We start from the raw sequence: 16,339 nt of genomic DNA on the forward strand, positions 1-16,339 counted from the left end.
CAAGAATAGGGGGCAAACCTGAAGCAGGATGCATGTGGGATGTTGTGGAGGTCTGCAGCATTTCATTTCCCAGAGCATAAAGTCTAGCAGCAACCACAGGAAGGTTTTCGATACCAAAGGTTTTTTTCTTGCAGGTTTAATTTGTAGTAAGCTGAGTACTTGTTGACCTGTGAGATGGCTCTCTGCAGCTCCCACTCTGCCCTGTATCTAAATACAGAGTGGCTGTGGTACAGAACCAAAACCCCTAAAACATTTTGGAAAAACCTGCTGGACCTTTAAATAATTCTCCTTTAAATAATTGAAAATATGTGGCTAGTGTTAAAGTTTTTGAATAATATCTGTCCAGACTGCCTGAGGGAAATTGAGTTTTATTTGTACATTTATTCTGAAGCAATTTTTTGATACATTTTTTTTCTCTCATCTGTCCCTCTAATTTTAAGGGTTTATCATTTGGTTAGAACAGAGTTGTTATTAATTCTGATTCCACCATATAAAGGCTGTGGTGGAAGTAAGAACCTTGTTGTACTATGGTTTATATACTTACTGGAATCATTTTAGTGCTTAAGTTTACGCTCCAAACAGTTTGCAGTGTAAATAGACAAGAGGGTTATTTTGAAGAGGCCTGAGGGATACAGGCATTGCATAAATTGTCCAAGACAGCACCTGTATTTTGGAACTGAATCAAAATGTCCTAAATAAAGGGATTTATTTTTCCCAGGCAAAACATTTTTTTTTTTTTTCTTTCTGAAAAGTGTGTATATGAGATGACATGCCAGCTCATACTTAATCCATCACGTTACATCTTAAAAATAGCTAAGAATGAAAAAATTAGGTTGAAATATGTTCCGTGAATGCTTTTGAAGTGACGCACATAGAATTTTTAACATCAAGTAACATTTTATTTCGGTTTGAGATTTAACTAAAATATATGCTCTTGCACTCTAAAACAAACATACATTTAATTTCATGACAATAGAAATGTATTTGACCCCCAGAGTAAATTTATTTTGATGCTTTTGCTTCACCAGGAAGACCCAACCCATAAAACATGAACTGACCAGGAAAGCTGGTAGATCATTTGTAAGGGAATACTCCTGATCTCTGACACTTTGCTTGATTCACAAAACCACATTGTCTTTAGTACTCAGTAATCACTTGCTGCAGAACTTCACTTTTAGTAGTTAGAGGTTGTGGCTATTGTCTAAGATCTCTAGTGTTTATTCATGGTTATGGGGGAGGCAATGTGCATATTTATATATCCTTATTTTAGATCTACCTGTGCTAAATCCAATTTATGTTACCTTTGGCAAGTTTGTTTGGTTCAGATGTGTTGTATTGATGTATTGAGAATTTATTTAGTAAATGGTCCACGCTGAATACAAATACGTAAGTGCTTGTGTCACACGCTCTTAGTTTTTTATTGTTTGTTTTATTTTGAGTTGTCTTTTACTTAGCATTTAGCTTCCCTCCCTTCCCTCCCTTCCCTCCTTTCCCTCCCTTCCCTCCCTTCCCTCCAGAAGCAAATGATTAAAAAAAAAAAAAAAAAAAAAAAATCCTGGAGAAAGTTAACAACCTGCGTTTCTTTTCAAAGTGAATCAGGCAAACAGTGTTGGCATGGAGAAGCCATGAGGCTGTAATGAACTGAGAGTATTGATAGAGAGTCAACGCACATGGCTGCTCGAGGCACTTGTGTCATTTTAGGGTTTGGCTTCAACACTGTGTTCAAACGAAATTATTTTGCCTTGAGTTGCCAAGTCCCAAAGTTTTAGTTTGGCCCTTGGCAGAATGAAAGTGTTGCCTTGCTGTAGAGAAGGGGCATGCAGAGTCTTGTCAGTGGTTTAATTTTATGTGAACTAGTGCTATGTACTTTTTGTATGTTCTTGGGTAACATTGAGATCTATACTTAGTGCAAGGCTCACCCAAGGTGCTCATGTGCCCTGTTTGGCCTTCAGAAACAAAAAAACCTCCTTGTTCCTGCAAGTAAAATGCTTGGCTACATAAAACTATGGTGATACACAGTAAGCACTGTTTATACTACTGTTCCATAGTTCTCTTGTTGAAACATTGCAGAGTGATTCCTCTTGAGACAGCAGCAGTAGCAGACAAATTGTTATATCCCACTTTCTTCATACATGATTTGTGGCTCTGTAGGAGCTGAATACAGTTGTAGTTATAGATGTCAGTCCACCTTTTCATCACTTTTTGCTATTTGAGTCCCATCTGAACTTTATTCTGACCCAAGAATATATTGCATTGATCTGAAGGGTAGAAATCTGCTAAATCTGAGGTAACTGGGGGTAGAAGAGGATGTCTGAAGTTGAAATGTGCATGCTGATATGAGCAGTTTTTTAGATGCAATGAAACTAAATTCCTCCCCAGTGCAACTTGATCATGAAAATAATAAAGTGAGAGAACACAACATTAACTCACCGTCTTGTCCCTTGTTGAAATTACAACAGACAAAAATGAGCGATAAAACAATCTCATAATAATGTAATAGCTTTATGCCATCATGTTTCTAGGAAACTTTTCAAAATGAAGAAAATACAAATTTATCTTTTGTTTTAATGAGCACAGGTGGAAAGTACCTTGTCTTTGCAAATGTTATTAGGAAATGAAAACTATGTCTAACTATAGTTAAAATAATACAGTAGCACATCTTAAATGCACTGTTCCAATTTGATCTTGTGCTCAAAGGCATTCATTTCGTACTACAAATGGCTACAGATTTAATAATGTGTCCAAACAAACAAAACTGCAAAAGACATGGCAAGAATAATCTGAACTCAAAGTATTTAAAATTATTGTATAAAATTACACATATAACCTAGATACAACTCATACATTTTATCTGGATATTTATTTCTCTTTTTTGAAAAGGCACTTTGAACAAGTGAATTAGTTGACACTGTGACTGGAGCTGCTAAATGTTCTCTGGTGTATTTTTTATCTTCAAATGATGCAGTGTAATTTAGCATAATGACTTCCAGTAATGATAGCAGGAAAAGAAAAGAAATTCTTGTACATTTTCAATCAGTATAACTGAAATACTTTTTTCTCTCTCTTTTTTTTTTTTTTTTTTAAATCAAAGAAATCATATTCCAAATCCATGTAGTAGTATAAGTCTTGTCCCTTTTCTATCCTGCTGAAGACCTGATAGAATTTTCCAAGAAGCTTAGAAGTACCTGTGGAGGCGAGGAACAACGTATCTTGCAGCATGTTTTGTTTTGGCATTCCCTTTGTTCTTCTCTTTCCCTCTGCTCTTTGGTATAATCTCCCAGGTGCTCAAGCCTCTTTCTGTCTTTGTCCCAATCTTCTATAGCTTTTTATTTTTATAATAAAATACATGTTTTAGTGATTGCCTGTCTACTAGTATACTGAATTTGCAGGTCTACTGCTTTCTCAGTTTGGAGCAATTGGATTATTCTTGGTGATTCATACCTTTCATTTGGACCTAATGGATAGAAGTCAGTGATGGAGGCAACTTGTATTTTAAGTGATTCACTAATCAGTTGAAAATATCTCCAAACTTCTACAGAACAACACACAGCCACTTTACAATCATTATTACCATTATTGATGTAATTTGATGTAATGTAAGACTAATTATCCACCTATGTATGTTATTATTCTTATAACAGTCTAAGTGAATGAGCCCTAAAGGCTTTGTGGATGTGTCATGTTACAAAATTAAGTTTTCTTAAAACTGCCTGATAGTATCAGGTACCATTTTTTATGCCTTTATTTAAAAAATGGGTGATGGTGGGGGAAACCTTTTTGTTAAAAAGAAAAAGAGCCCTTTGAGATGATCCATCTCATCAAAATAAGCATGACAGACTTTAATACCCTTAATGTATTCATACCCACACATTAAAATGTTGTACATTTTTCATAATTATGTTCCGCAGCAACTGCATTTGTGTGAACTCTCTGGAAGAAAATGGAATTAATTAACCACCTGGCTTCACCTCCTGTATGAAAAGTAGCAATTGTAGACATCTTCACAGTTGCTGGAGTGTGCATTATTTTAACTCGTCAGTAATAATGTGAAAAAGAGACAATTTTGGGTTTTTTTTGAGAAGAGCAGTGATAATCCAAGGCTTGGATGATCTTGATTCTGAGAAGAACTATGTAGTTGTATGAGATGCTGTATACTCTCAAAACTGACTCCATTTCTGTGAGTGGGTAGGCATTTGGCATGCTGCAGGTTATTCAGACTGGTTTTGACATTTTAAAATATCTTCAGATTAAGAAGGCTACTGTATCTTGAATTTTCAGGCTAATCTTGGAGGCACATTAAGCAGAGATTACTATACTTTTATTCTGGAATAAGAAAAAATGTTCTTATGCTGGAATAACAGTGTCCACAGTAGAGGTGAATCTTGGAAATATGGTAAAATATACCTTGAATATTTGTTTAACAGGAAAAAGCTTGTAAAAAGTATGGAGTGGACTGTAGGCTTGAGTATCATTCTCACTGGAGCCATTTACCACATTCTGATTGAAGAGACATCAATTTCTAACATCCTTAGAACAGGTGAAGGGGCCTCTTTAACGCTCACTTCATGCGTTTCATACACTAATGCTTCTCATTTGCTGTGAAGTAAGAAGTGGACTGCGTCTATCTGTAACCATTCAAAGATGCTTCTCTGAGACCTAGCTAAAATTTTTTTTATGAAATAGTAACTTCATTTTCTGAAAGATGCAGATTAGTCCAAACTGGAACCTTTTGCAAAATCCATAGTAACTTTTGAAAATGCGCTGAGTCCTGTCTAAAGTGTGCTTGTTTTCCTAATGACTTCTAAGAGCCACATTCGTGTGAACAACCTTCGTATCTAAACACCAAGATTTTCAGGTCCTTTTGTAGAGACAGGGCTTTGAAAACCTTGGAAGTCCCAACTGTGGCATATTTAAAGACTTTGGTAAGTCTTGGGACTTGAGCTCCTTGATCCTATGAACAGAGTTGCTGGATCAAGCCAAGGGTCAGTTTGGCATAGGATCTTGTCTCTGGCAGTGGACAACAGCTGATGTGTAGAGAAAGCATATAGAAAAATCACAAAGTGGAAGAGGCTTTAGATATTTCACAAGATACATCTTAATTAAGTGTCCAGTTTCCAAGGAGTGGTGCTTTTGGACTTTCAGACCTATACGTTGCTTCTAGACTGAGTTCAATGGCCTTTGGACATTTCTTCTTATGTGTTTCTTAACTCCTACACTCATCAATACTTCTGACTCAGTTCTGTTAAAACATTTTGAAACCATAGTTCCTCCTTGATGACATTTCAAAATTTCTGTTTTTCATTGTAATGCAGAACCAGCTGTCACTGTTTAATGCAGGGCAACAATAAACCATGGCAGATGCTTTGTTACTTCCCTCCCTTTTTCCCCCCTCCTTAGCGCCCCCCCCCCCCCCCCAATAAGGAAAGGCAATAGAAGGGCAAAGAGCTGCAAAGGGAGAGAGAGAACTTGCAAGCTGAAAAAAGTTAAACATGTTTTACTAATGCTGCTAATAAAATAGAGAAAATAATACAAAATATACAAAACCCACTGGCTGCCCCCAGCAGCTGCAGGGCAGGCACTCGGAAGTCCTTGGTTGGATTCTGCAGCAAACTGGAACTCGATTCAGGGATGCAGGGTCTGTCGCTAGGCCTCAGATTGCAGGGATGGCGGGCAGGGTCCTCTCCAGATGGCAGCTGTAGTCAAAGAGAGTAAGACCCTCATGATCTCTCACTTCTATACGGTGTTATGACGTGGATAGTATGGAATACTTAGTTGGTCAGTTTTAGTTACCTGTTCAGTTCACCCTTCCTTGCAAATACACCTCTCTTCACTTATGAGACATATATTTTATCAGTATCTTGCATTCCATTGCTATGTTATTAGCTACTGTCTGCAAAAGTAAGCAGAACTTAGCTGAAAGGAAAATTCACTAAAAGAGAAACTGGTCTTGTTTTGAACAAAACCAGGAAACCAGCTTTAAAAAAAACCCATAGAGAATAGAGCTTTTTATTTTTTCAGCACATATTTTAAACACAGTGCACATCTTTTTTTGTCTTATTTTCCCCAGCCTTCACTGTGTGTCATTAATTATCAAATACAACATGGCCTTGGTATTGTGTATCTTTGTCAGTTTGCTTTTTGTGTTAGGATGTACAGTTGTGATGACTGTTAGCTGCTATTAAATTAATTTCAGTGTCACTGTTGACTATGCTAAGGTGTTTTGTTTTTTTTTTTTTTTATAATTCATCTCACTTTTTTTCATGCCCCTTTCATTTACAGTCCCATTACTCCATGAAGAAGGCTGCTGCCTTCCTGGGTATTGGTACAGAGAATGTTTACTTCATCAAAACAGATGAAAGGTAAGCAAGTAAAAGCCATGGTGTTGTCTCTGAGTCTTTTTAAAATGCAGTAGTGCTGTACATAACCAACCTACTTGAATGTAACTGAAAAAGTTTTAAATCTGTGTCCCTTAGAGGTAAGATGATACCTGAGGAACTGGAGAAACAAGTCCAACGGGCCAGGAAAGAGGTGAGAGGGGGAGAGAGAGCATGAAGGAGAAAGGAGGAGTGTGTACAGACTGTGTGCTTGTGTCTGAGTGAAAGGTAGGAAAGCTAAGAGTGAGTGAAATCTTAAAAATAGGGCAGTTAATGTACTAGTGTCTTTCTTACAGGTGCAATCTGCCACAAAGTTGTGTAACAAGCCAAGACTTCTGTGTGCTACAGTCTTACAAGGGAGAGAAATTCCGCAGGGTGTTTACTGCTAATGAAAGTCCAGAGTACAGCACTGCTCTGAAGTATTTAGCACATTTCTGCTAGGATTTCTTTTGCCCGTGATCCTTTTTTCAAATGGATGCAGTATTTGTTTTTCTCAAATGGTAAATGAAAACTGTAGGTTTTTCATTAAATTGCAGCAGCTATTGCTGTGTCCTTTGCAGCGAGCAAGAACTGTAACACGTGACTGAGCCTCTAAAACTATCACAAAAGCTACAAATCTTAAATTTGTTCCTTTCTAGTATTATAGCGGGAGTGCAGAGATTCCAGCCCTTTTCCCCAAGGGACTTTACCAAGCAAAAAGTCAAAGGCCAGCACTTGGAAATGTACTGAAGTGTGTATTTGGACAACTTCAACATATTTTCCCACAATCTGTAAGACAGCATTTATTATAGACAACATAATTAATTATAGAGAGTTTGGAGGACTGAATGTGAATTCTAAGGCACAGAGCATCTTCTTTTGGCTTGGTTAGCTCACCCCATTTCTCACTTCCAGTTTATGCATCAGAGCAGTACCATTCAGAGCTTTGCCTTTACTCCACAATCTGTGAATCCCAAGCAGCTAGTGCAATGTCCATAGTATGGATGATGCCTACCATGGAATCCTGCCTTGGGAAACCTACTTTTGTGGCTGACAGAAAAACCAAGGCAGTGCCGTCCTGTTGTGCACTGGCATGGCCACAAACAGCTTTCACTAAGATCTGATTTAGACACATCTTCTGCCAAATGACTGTCTCTTCTATGAGTTTTATGCTAGACAGAATAACTAGTGATACATGGTGGCCTTAATGACCTAGCAAACTCTCTTGTTTGCCTCTCTCTCTCTCTGTGCTTTGCATTGTCTGTTGAAGACAAAACCTGTACTTTGCTTGTTTGAGCAAGCTGGGGCAAGGGAAGGACTGAAATAAAATGGAGCAAGAGGAAGCAGGTTTACAGGAGAATGAGCTTTTTGCTCTTGCAAAAATAGAGTTCTTGTTTGTTGTTGTAATAATAAATTTAATTCTTACTTGAAATAAATCCTCTGGCATTTATGATTTTAAAAGAGGTCAACCTCAGCATGGTGCTCTGCAATTTAAAATGCTCTGCTTACAGGAGAACACTATTTCATTTTAATTTCAGTTACATGTGCATTGGAAGGTTTTCATTTCATCAGAGCTTCAGTAAATGTGTCTGTCCTTGAAAAAGTGCTACTTTACAACTTTTACAGAAGGACACTTCAGTGAATTACAGTAAATATTCTAATGACTCTAAACAACAGAGGATGTATTTACTAGTTATAGGAGCACAAAATGATCACTGACTATGAATAGGAAGAATCTTAAGGCTCTTTTTAAATAATTTCGTCAGGAGGATTTTTTTAACTACATTGTCAAGAAGAATGTAGTTGCAAAATGTTGTGACAAAAATATAGTGGTAACGATATTTGGAATTTGTAGAGATTCTAGACTTGTCCTCATATTCAGTCTTGTTGCCTCCTGGCTGCTGGGGGACCTTTGACTTTGTAGTTGTGGGAGAAAATTGGTGAGAATGTTAATAGAAACTAGGTGCAACAGATATATCTTTGCCTCACTTGCAAGTGTTTTGTACTTGAGCTTCAGGCTGGTTTGTAAGTTTAATTGACTTTTGTGGAAGGTTGTAGTAGGAATGAATGACCAAAGAGTGAATTATAGCCTGGTAATTCTTTGTCAATATATGAGATTCATTTAAATTCATTCAAAGGTTACTTTTCACTGCTTTAGCAATTTGTAAAGAAATTCTAAAATAAAAATAAATCATAATTCTGTACCATTTTAACAGTCCTCTATACTGTTAAAGAAGTATAAAATTGTCAGAGTGTAAATGTGAATCAAACCTGTCTGCCTCTGTAGCAGATGTTTAAAAGTGACAACACTTTTTTTTTTTAAAAAAAAGAGAGATCAGATTTCAGCTGAAGATACATAAAAGACTTGTGTAGTTTGATTTTTCAGCTCATGTCTGATTTCAGTGAAGCTACATTGAGTTACATCAGCAGAGAGACTTACATCATATGAGAGATTTAATTCATTGCAAATAGACTCCAGGGATTCCAGATTATTCAGTAACTGCATTGTCATGCAGTGAACTAGATGCTGAAACATGTGGAGAAGGTTCTTCAGCATATATTTACCAGCAAGTGAAGCTTCATAGTCATTGCTAGGGCTGATACCCTCAATGTCATGAAGTTGTTTCAAGCTCCACCAATTCTTTTCACTTTTTCATTTTCTGCTCCTAAGTAGGCACACAGGCACATACATCTGCAAGGGTAGGTACCAGCAGGTATTAAGGACATAGTCTGCTGTTGTAATTGCAACCCTGGTATCAGTTGCAGTGGAAAGCAATGAGCAAAGCCACTGAAACTGAAATGGATTGCTTGGAACGGTTGACTGAGACTGCAACCTGAAAATAGTTTTCCTTATCCCACCTTAAAACCACCTGAGATTTCCAGTGGTGTCTCTCCTGACATTCAGTTACCATCCACAGCCCTCCCTTTTTTCTAGACAGGAGTAGGAGCAAGAGAACATTGCTTTGCCGTAGACCAGGCTTTGGGGGTCACTTAGCGATGGCTGTCCCAGTGCTGTACTGCAGTGCCAGTGCTGCCTGAGGCAAAACATGTTCCCTAACTGAAGGTTCCTCTTCAGCAGGCAGAGAATAGGGGCATTGTAGAGACAAGGCAGGTGGAACCCCTAGGGGCACGAGCCCTTTCCTTGCATGGGTAACCTGATGGCTGAGCCAGCAGCTTTATTTTATTCAGCAGAATGGCAGCGAATATGGTAGTAAAATGTGGAAGACTGAGAAATTAAAATCAGTGTATAAAGAGAGATGTCAAATATCTGGTATGTTTTGATCCTGACAAGACTAGCATCTGTCAAAACAGTCTGAAGTCTGCCCTGGGATGGTGTTAACTGTAAATGGAAAGGAATGAAAAAAAGAGAGTCAGCACTTTTAAATGCAGTAACTTCTGCTGGGAAACTGAAATGTAGACTGTCACATCTCTGTCCTAAATTCCTAGACCTTTTTTTACTTTAGTTCTGCAGAGATACTGAAGGAAATGAGCAGTGCAAGTGACAATTTCTTGTTTTCAATCCTATTGCAGGGGTCAGCACCGTTTCTTGTCTGTGCTACAGCAGGCACTACAGTGCTGGGAGCATTTGATCCTCTGGATAAAATTGCTGATATCTGCGAAAAGCATGGCCTCTGGTTTCATGTTGATGTGAGTTTGTATACTGTGTAGTTTTGTTTAGCTTTTTTTTTTTATATAATTGCTATTTTTCTTTGACTGTTGATGTTCCTTTGCAGAAGTAAGTTGGGGTCTAATAGTTTTTTTTTTTTTTCCACATAGAGAACAGAAATACATTCTGATTTCCTGTTTTTCAGTATATGCAACAGAGAAAAATAATTTGGTTGTGACAAGCAGTCCAAGCTATTGTCAGGTTATATTTCAAAATTATTTTAAAATAAATTTCTTCTATTTGCTACCTTTTAAAAATGCTTCAAGGGTGATTATATGCAAATACAACCCCAGATTCTTTCCACATTCTATTGGAGAATGGACACGTTAGAATTGTGGTGTGTGGTTCATACAGGTTAAAATAAAGGTATATTTCTGACTCAGCTAGTCATAAATTATTCTGTTTTATTTACACGTTTGAATTTCCTGTAGATCTTATATTTTCCTCAATTGTTCAGAAATTTTTCTTTTCTAATTTCTTAATAATTTTAGATTTGGCTATTAAAATCCATTTGGGAACCTTTTTGGAGTGATCATTGAACCTTTTTATCACCTGAAAGAGTTGGCTGTAAATTAATTTCTGTAAAAATAAGTCTCTTCATATTTTCTAAAAATGCATTCTCTTTATAATTGTAATGTCACAATCCAGGAAGGCTAGATTAAAAGCCATGGAGCAATGAGAGAACCTGGAGCAATGGAGATTTTTTAGACCTGCTCTAAATTTTTGAAGTTTTTGTTTAATGTTGAGTGGCTAAAGAAAAATCACATAGAGAGCAATGTGTGTTTCAAATAAATGTCTTGTAGACATTAATAAAGTTTCTGTATATGTGAGTCAAAAGTGCTTTCTTATTGATTTGGAGACAAAGATGCAGAATTTAGCCCTAGTATTCAAAGTGTCTGCAAAGTATCCTCGTGGCTGTGTGCTGGTAAGAATGATCCACATGTTTTTCAGCAGAATCTGTGTTGGATCTTAGGTGTGTTGAATAGACATGGCTGGAGCCATCTCCAATGGCTGTAAGAGGACAATGTGGAGTTTCCTAACACAATTCCTGTAGCTGAGTAACTAATATTAGTTGGGATGAGCCTGGGCCATATTCTGAAGTATATACTTCATAGGCAGTTGATAGCACTTTGTAATGACTTAACATTCTTCTAATTTTGCCTCATGTTAAACTAAGGGAAAAATGTCAGTGAATATCTTCAAGTTAATTTTCTGTTTGAACAGTGACTGTAGTTGTCAGATATTAATTGATTCCCAGTGGAAGGACAAACGTCTAGTAGTAAATTGGGTTTATGGTCTGGAAGACCAATTGTTCTGTTAAGATGTGATTCATGTGATAAAACTCTCAGCGGTTCTCAGGGGTTCTACTGGTGTTTTTTCCATCTTTCACCCTCTATGAAGAGTTGAGTGGAAGGTTGTTTCTTTACTTTTTGTTTTTATTTTCTAGTTGTGTGTATATCAGAATAGAGTGTTGGAAAAAGACTGAAAGCTTTCCACGTAAATGACATCGAGCATATATCATATACAAGTGTGCTATGGTAAAATGAGCAGATTGTAATTCACAATGTGACTGTTTTTTTCACTCATAGCACCATTAGAAATAGGTTTATTAGGATAATACGTGAAAATGTACAGTAAGACCAGGCAGATAGCCATTCAGAAATAGTGTACAAGAAGCATAGTGAAGAGTTGGAATTTTTTCTTTGTTTTTAAGCAAGCCTACCTCCTTCTAGCCTTAGAGGCAAGAATATAATATTTTTGAAAGATTTGAGGATCTGCATACCTCTGAAAGGCCTGGTTTCTTGTTGAGTGATTTACATGTTATGCATTCTGAGTTATAACAAGTGAGTACTGCTGTTTGGGCCTGCTGTAACTTTGGAGGAATAAAAGATACAGAACAATTAAAAGAAAGATTAAAAACCAGGCAAAGTCCTGTCTAATTTAGGACTTTTCATGTATCATTGATGGGAATCAGGATAATCTACTACAAATGGTCTCAAGAGCTGTTTATAGGAATATCAGCGGAAAGTCAGTGGTGTTATTTTCAGATTTACACTGATGTATCTCATTTCAGAATATTTTCTGATCCCCAGAACTGATGTTTGCCTTAGGGAGACTCTTTTCATTAAATATAAAATGATACAGCTCATGATTCTTAGGAAGGGCAAAATGGAGAACTTCAACATAAAATCAGTGGGCTTCAGGAAAATAAACGTAAATAAAGTCAGAAATAGTAGATGAGCTCTCACATGGAGACAAATCTAAAGAGGAAAAGGGAGTTAAGGAACAAAATTTAAGAATATAATACTACTAAACCCAAACTGCCTCAGCAGGCAGGACATTCAACAGCATAAGTGTGGAGACTATAACCAGGTTTATTTTGTGCACATTACAGTATTCATACACACATTCAAGTTTCTTATTACATTTTATCATACACCTGTGATGCTTTTCTTAATGACTTTTTTTGCATCATCACTATGCACTCAAGCTCCAGCACTTATATATGTAATGTGTTCTTGTAGCTTCAAATACTACATATGGGTATTTCTTCCCTGCTGGTCCTTTGACTTTTTTTTTTTCCCTATGTATTTTTCCAATCAGTACAGAAAATCAGGTTCGGCCTATTAGCCTGTGCGTAGGTAGTTAGTTTAATCACACTGTGTACACTGTGATTCTCATTGTTCAGCTGTAAGTGGTTTGTTGCATATAAAACACAGGCATTTTCTCATAGCTAGTTACCAACTACATTGTTTAGGACAGAGTTTTGATAACAATCTTTGTGTTTTGTGCTACCCTGCATTGCTCTCAGCTGGATTTGTCATAAACAAAATGTGTCAATCTAGTCTAACCAATCTACCTTCCTTCTCTACTCTCATGAATGGAGGACAAGCAGTTAACTTTATTTTGTCTTGACAATATCTCATCTGAAAGCCAGAGGAACATTGCCAAGCTGCAGCTGTGGCAGTGAGTAAAAACCTGGCTGAAAAATCATACCCAGAGAGCAGTTACCAGTAGCTCGCTGCTGAAAGGGGAGAAAATTTTGAGTAGGTTTCCATAAAGGTCCATTCTAGGTTAGAAATTATCTGGGTATTTCAATTAATAACTTGGATGAAAGAGAATACGCTGACTAAATGTGAAGATGACACAAAATTGCAGGAGGCAGTGGGAGGACAGGATTAGAAATCAAAGAGCTCTTGACAGTTCAGAGAAAAAAGTGGAAAAAGTAGGCCACAGTTTAATAAAGATAGTGCTCTAGGTTTAAACTGTAATAATCAACAGCATAAACACAGGCCAGGGATTGTTGGCTAGAGAGTAGATCTTCAGAAAAAGATCTGGGGTTTGCAGTACTTTACAAATCAGTGATTGTAAGCATTTTCAAATAGGGTTAAATGTCTTTCAGAACTGAGTAAAGAAGATGCATAAAATAATTGTTGCTTTCTGCTTGGTGCTCCATCTGCTTTATCTGGATTGTGTCCAAATAAAAAGTTGCATTTCAAAAAGTTTAAGGACCTACAGGAGAAAGATTAGAAAAAAGTAGAGCAGTGAGGATGAACAGAGCCATACCCAGAAATTATGACCCATAAGGAAAGATTGAAAGCACTGATGTTATTTAAACTAGAAAAGACAAACAGACCATACATCATACTCTATAGTTGCTTTAAAAGCTGTTGCAAAAAGAAAAGAAATAATCTGTTGCCCTGACCACAGCAGATGTGACAACAGGTAACACCACCTAGGACTGACATTTTAAATCCTTATTATTGTTAAACACAACTCAAGTGGTTAAGTTGTGCAGCCTCAACCATTAGAAGTCTTTAAAAACTGAGAAAACCAGTGATAAACCAGTGATTCTGTATCTTCTTAGGTTCTCCCTCTCGCTCTCCCTCTCGCTCTCCCTCTCGCTCTCCCTCTCGCTCTCCCTCTCGCTCTCCCTCTCGCTCTCCCTCTCGCTCTCCCTCTCGCTCTCCCTCTCGCTCTCCCTCTCGCTCTCCCTCTCGCTCTCCCTCTCGCTCTCCCTCTCGCTCTCCCTCTCGCTCTCCCTCTCGCTCTCCCTCTCGCTCTCCCTCTCGCTCTCCCTCTCGCTCTCCCTCTCGCTCTCCCTCTCGCTCTCCCTCTCGCTCTCCCTCTCGCTCTCCCTCTCGCTCTCCCTCTCGCTCTCCCTCTCGCTCTCCCTCTCGCTCTCCCTCTCCCGCCCTGCATCCAGAAGTGGTTGGTTTTTGAACTGGGTGAAGAAACATGTAGCACAAGTTTCTCTTGTAGTATTGTGGCTCAAGGAGAGACTGAAAGGTGGTGGAGATGCCTGGACCTCCAGTACTCTTGTTCCTTTCTTCCAGATCTCCAACACTGGTTTTTAAAACAGAGGCAGAATGTGTAGTGCCAATTGTGCTGCACAGGCAGCAATTGCTGATGACTTCTGTACCTTATTTTTCACTTTGATGCTAAGTGCAAGCTGGGTGTGTTCATTGATTAATAATCTCTAGAAAAGACAAGTGTTTGACAGAAATGAGTATGGCTGATCTTGCCTTTCAGGGTGGCACACTGTTGAGATTACCTCTTGAGGGCCTTTCTAGTCTTGTTTTTCAGAGAGAGTGCGAAAGTGTTGCCTTTGTTTTTTTCAAATACAGACACCTTTGGATGCAAATCTTTTTAGAGATTTATTATATTAATATTTCAATGGGTTACTTATGAATTATGAAAATCAGAGAATAACTGAGTGACTGTTCTGACTTTATTGAGTCAGAATGAGAAGAGGAAAATACGTCTATGAATAGGAAGATCAGTTTGATTGCCTTCCCATAACATGGCTAATTTGGGCTAGCTGGAGAAATCCAGTTTCAAGTCATGGCTCTGCCACAGAATTACTGTGAAGTTTGAGACAAATGACTTCTTACCTTAGATCCCACCTGTAAATTGAGCAGCAGCCCTTTCCTCAGCAAGGCTGTTGTGAGCATGACAACATAAAATATGTTGTGGTGTATTAATGTACTGCATTAATGAGAATGATATGTTAAGACAAACTACTAACCTTTCATTTCTCTTGTGAGCCTTTACCGTTCCTGTCTCTTGGAGACAGCAGATCTTATTCCTAATGTATGCCCTATGAAGCAAATACTGATGCTAAATTCACAGATCAGCTATTGTATTTGTTTGTTTCAGGGGAAAACAAAAAAAGAGCAAAAGCCAAACAAGCATGTGTTTTCCATGGTTAGATCACGAATCTTCACATCAGTGTCTTCTTCTTTATTAGCCCCAAATTTCTCTCTTTTTAAGTAAGTTGAGTCCAGGTGTGTTTGGTGGACTGATGCCTCCTGTGTGTCTCTGAGGAGCTTTGCTTATTTCACAGAGTATTTCAGTGGATTCTGCTTGCATGAACATTGAAAAAAATTTTTTCATATTTAATAAAAATATCTCAAATGCACCATATGACATGTCTAGTGTTTCACTTGTGTATGCCTCAGAAAGGAAACAACTAGCAGGAAGGAGATGTGCTAAGTGGGGCTTCCTGCTCTCACTGCTTAGGTTTAGGCTGGATGAAAAGAAGCACTTCTAATTCAGTATCAGGAACAGGTCTGGTTATGCAAGGACACGTCAGTTCATGCCCTTGCTGACACAGAAGGGACAATGGAAGTTGTGGTTCACATAGTGGCGCGAACCATCAGCTTGTCTGTTTTATACATAGTCCCAGGTCACCATCTTTATTTCAGTAGTTGATACTAAAGGCAAAACTTAGACCACCAACTGTGTAGTAACCTAAATTTCAGATGAGATAAAACATTTTCAGAAATCATTAGTTGAAGCATTACCAAAAGAACTTTAAACAAATAATATTGTCTTGGCTCTATAAATGTTCCAACAGGCTTCTTGGGGTGGCTCGGCTTTGATATCAAGGAAGCATTGCAGACTTCTTCACGGCATCCACAGGTAAGTCAGTTTAGTTCATGGAAACATTTTCCAGGGACTGAGATGGGAATTGTGTGGCCCGTTGGCCTCCATTAGAGCTGCATTTTCCAAAACACATATTATTATTAATTATTTCTGAACCTACAGATATGTGGTGTGGCGGGGAGGAAGGGGAAACTTGGTTTGTCTGCTTGGATTGTGTTTGGCCACTTTTGAATCTCTAGTACCCATGATTGTAGGTGCAATTTTCACCTCCCACCTCACTTTCTTTTATAAATTTTGCAGGGCTGATTCTGTTGCCTGGAATCCTCATAAAATGCTGTTGGCAGGAATCCAGTGCTGTGCTCTTCTGGTGAAAGACAACTCTGTAAGTCCTCCTGTCCTTTTTTTTTTTTTTTTTTAAATGCAGTAGATG

At 38.0% G+C, this 16,339-nt stretch overlaps 1 protein-coding gene across 3 annotated transcripts in view; it reads left to right on the forward strand.

Annotated features, from left to right (window-relative positions):
• The window catches only part of GADL1 (glutamate decarboxylase like 1), a 78,228-nt gene that overhangs the window by 17,774 nt on the left and 44,115 nt on the right, over positions 1 to 16,339 (forward strand). For all 3 annotated transcript variants that reach the window (XR_010650889.2, XM_065830968.2, XM_065830969.2), the window contains exons 7-11: positions 6,280 to 6,359; positions 6,474 to 6,528; positions 9,885 to 10,001; positions 15,881 to 15,945; positions 16,210 to 16,291. Coding sequence is in view for 2 of the 3 variants with exons in the window: in XM_065830968.2 (XP_065687040.1) it covers positions 6,280 to 6,359; positions 6,474 to 6,528; positions 9,885 to 10,001; positions 15,881 to 15,945; positions 16,210 to 16,291 (399 nt within the window). In the remaining variant the exon portion in view is untranslated. The remainder of the gene's footprint in view (positions 1 to 6,279; positions 6,360 to 6,473; positions 6,529 to 9,884; positions 10,002 to 15,880; positions 15,946 to 16,209; positions 16,292 to 16,339) is intronic.

This window comes from Patagioenas fasciata, chromosome 2 (assembly GCF_037038585.1).
Source record: "Patagioenas fasciata isolate bPatFas1 chromosome 2, bPatFas1.hap1, whole genome shotgun sequence".
In the NCBI taxonomy this organism is placed as follows: domain Eukaryota; kingdom Metazoa; phylum Chordata; class Aves; order Columbiformes; family Columbidae; genus Patagioenas; species Patagioenas fasciata.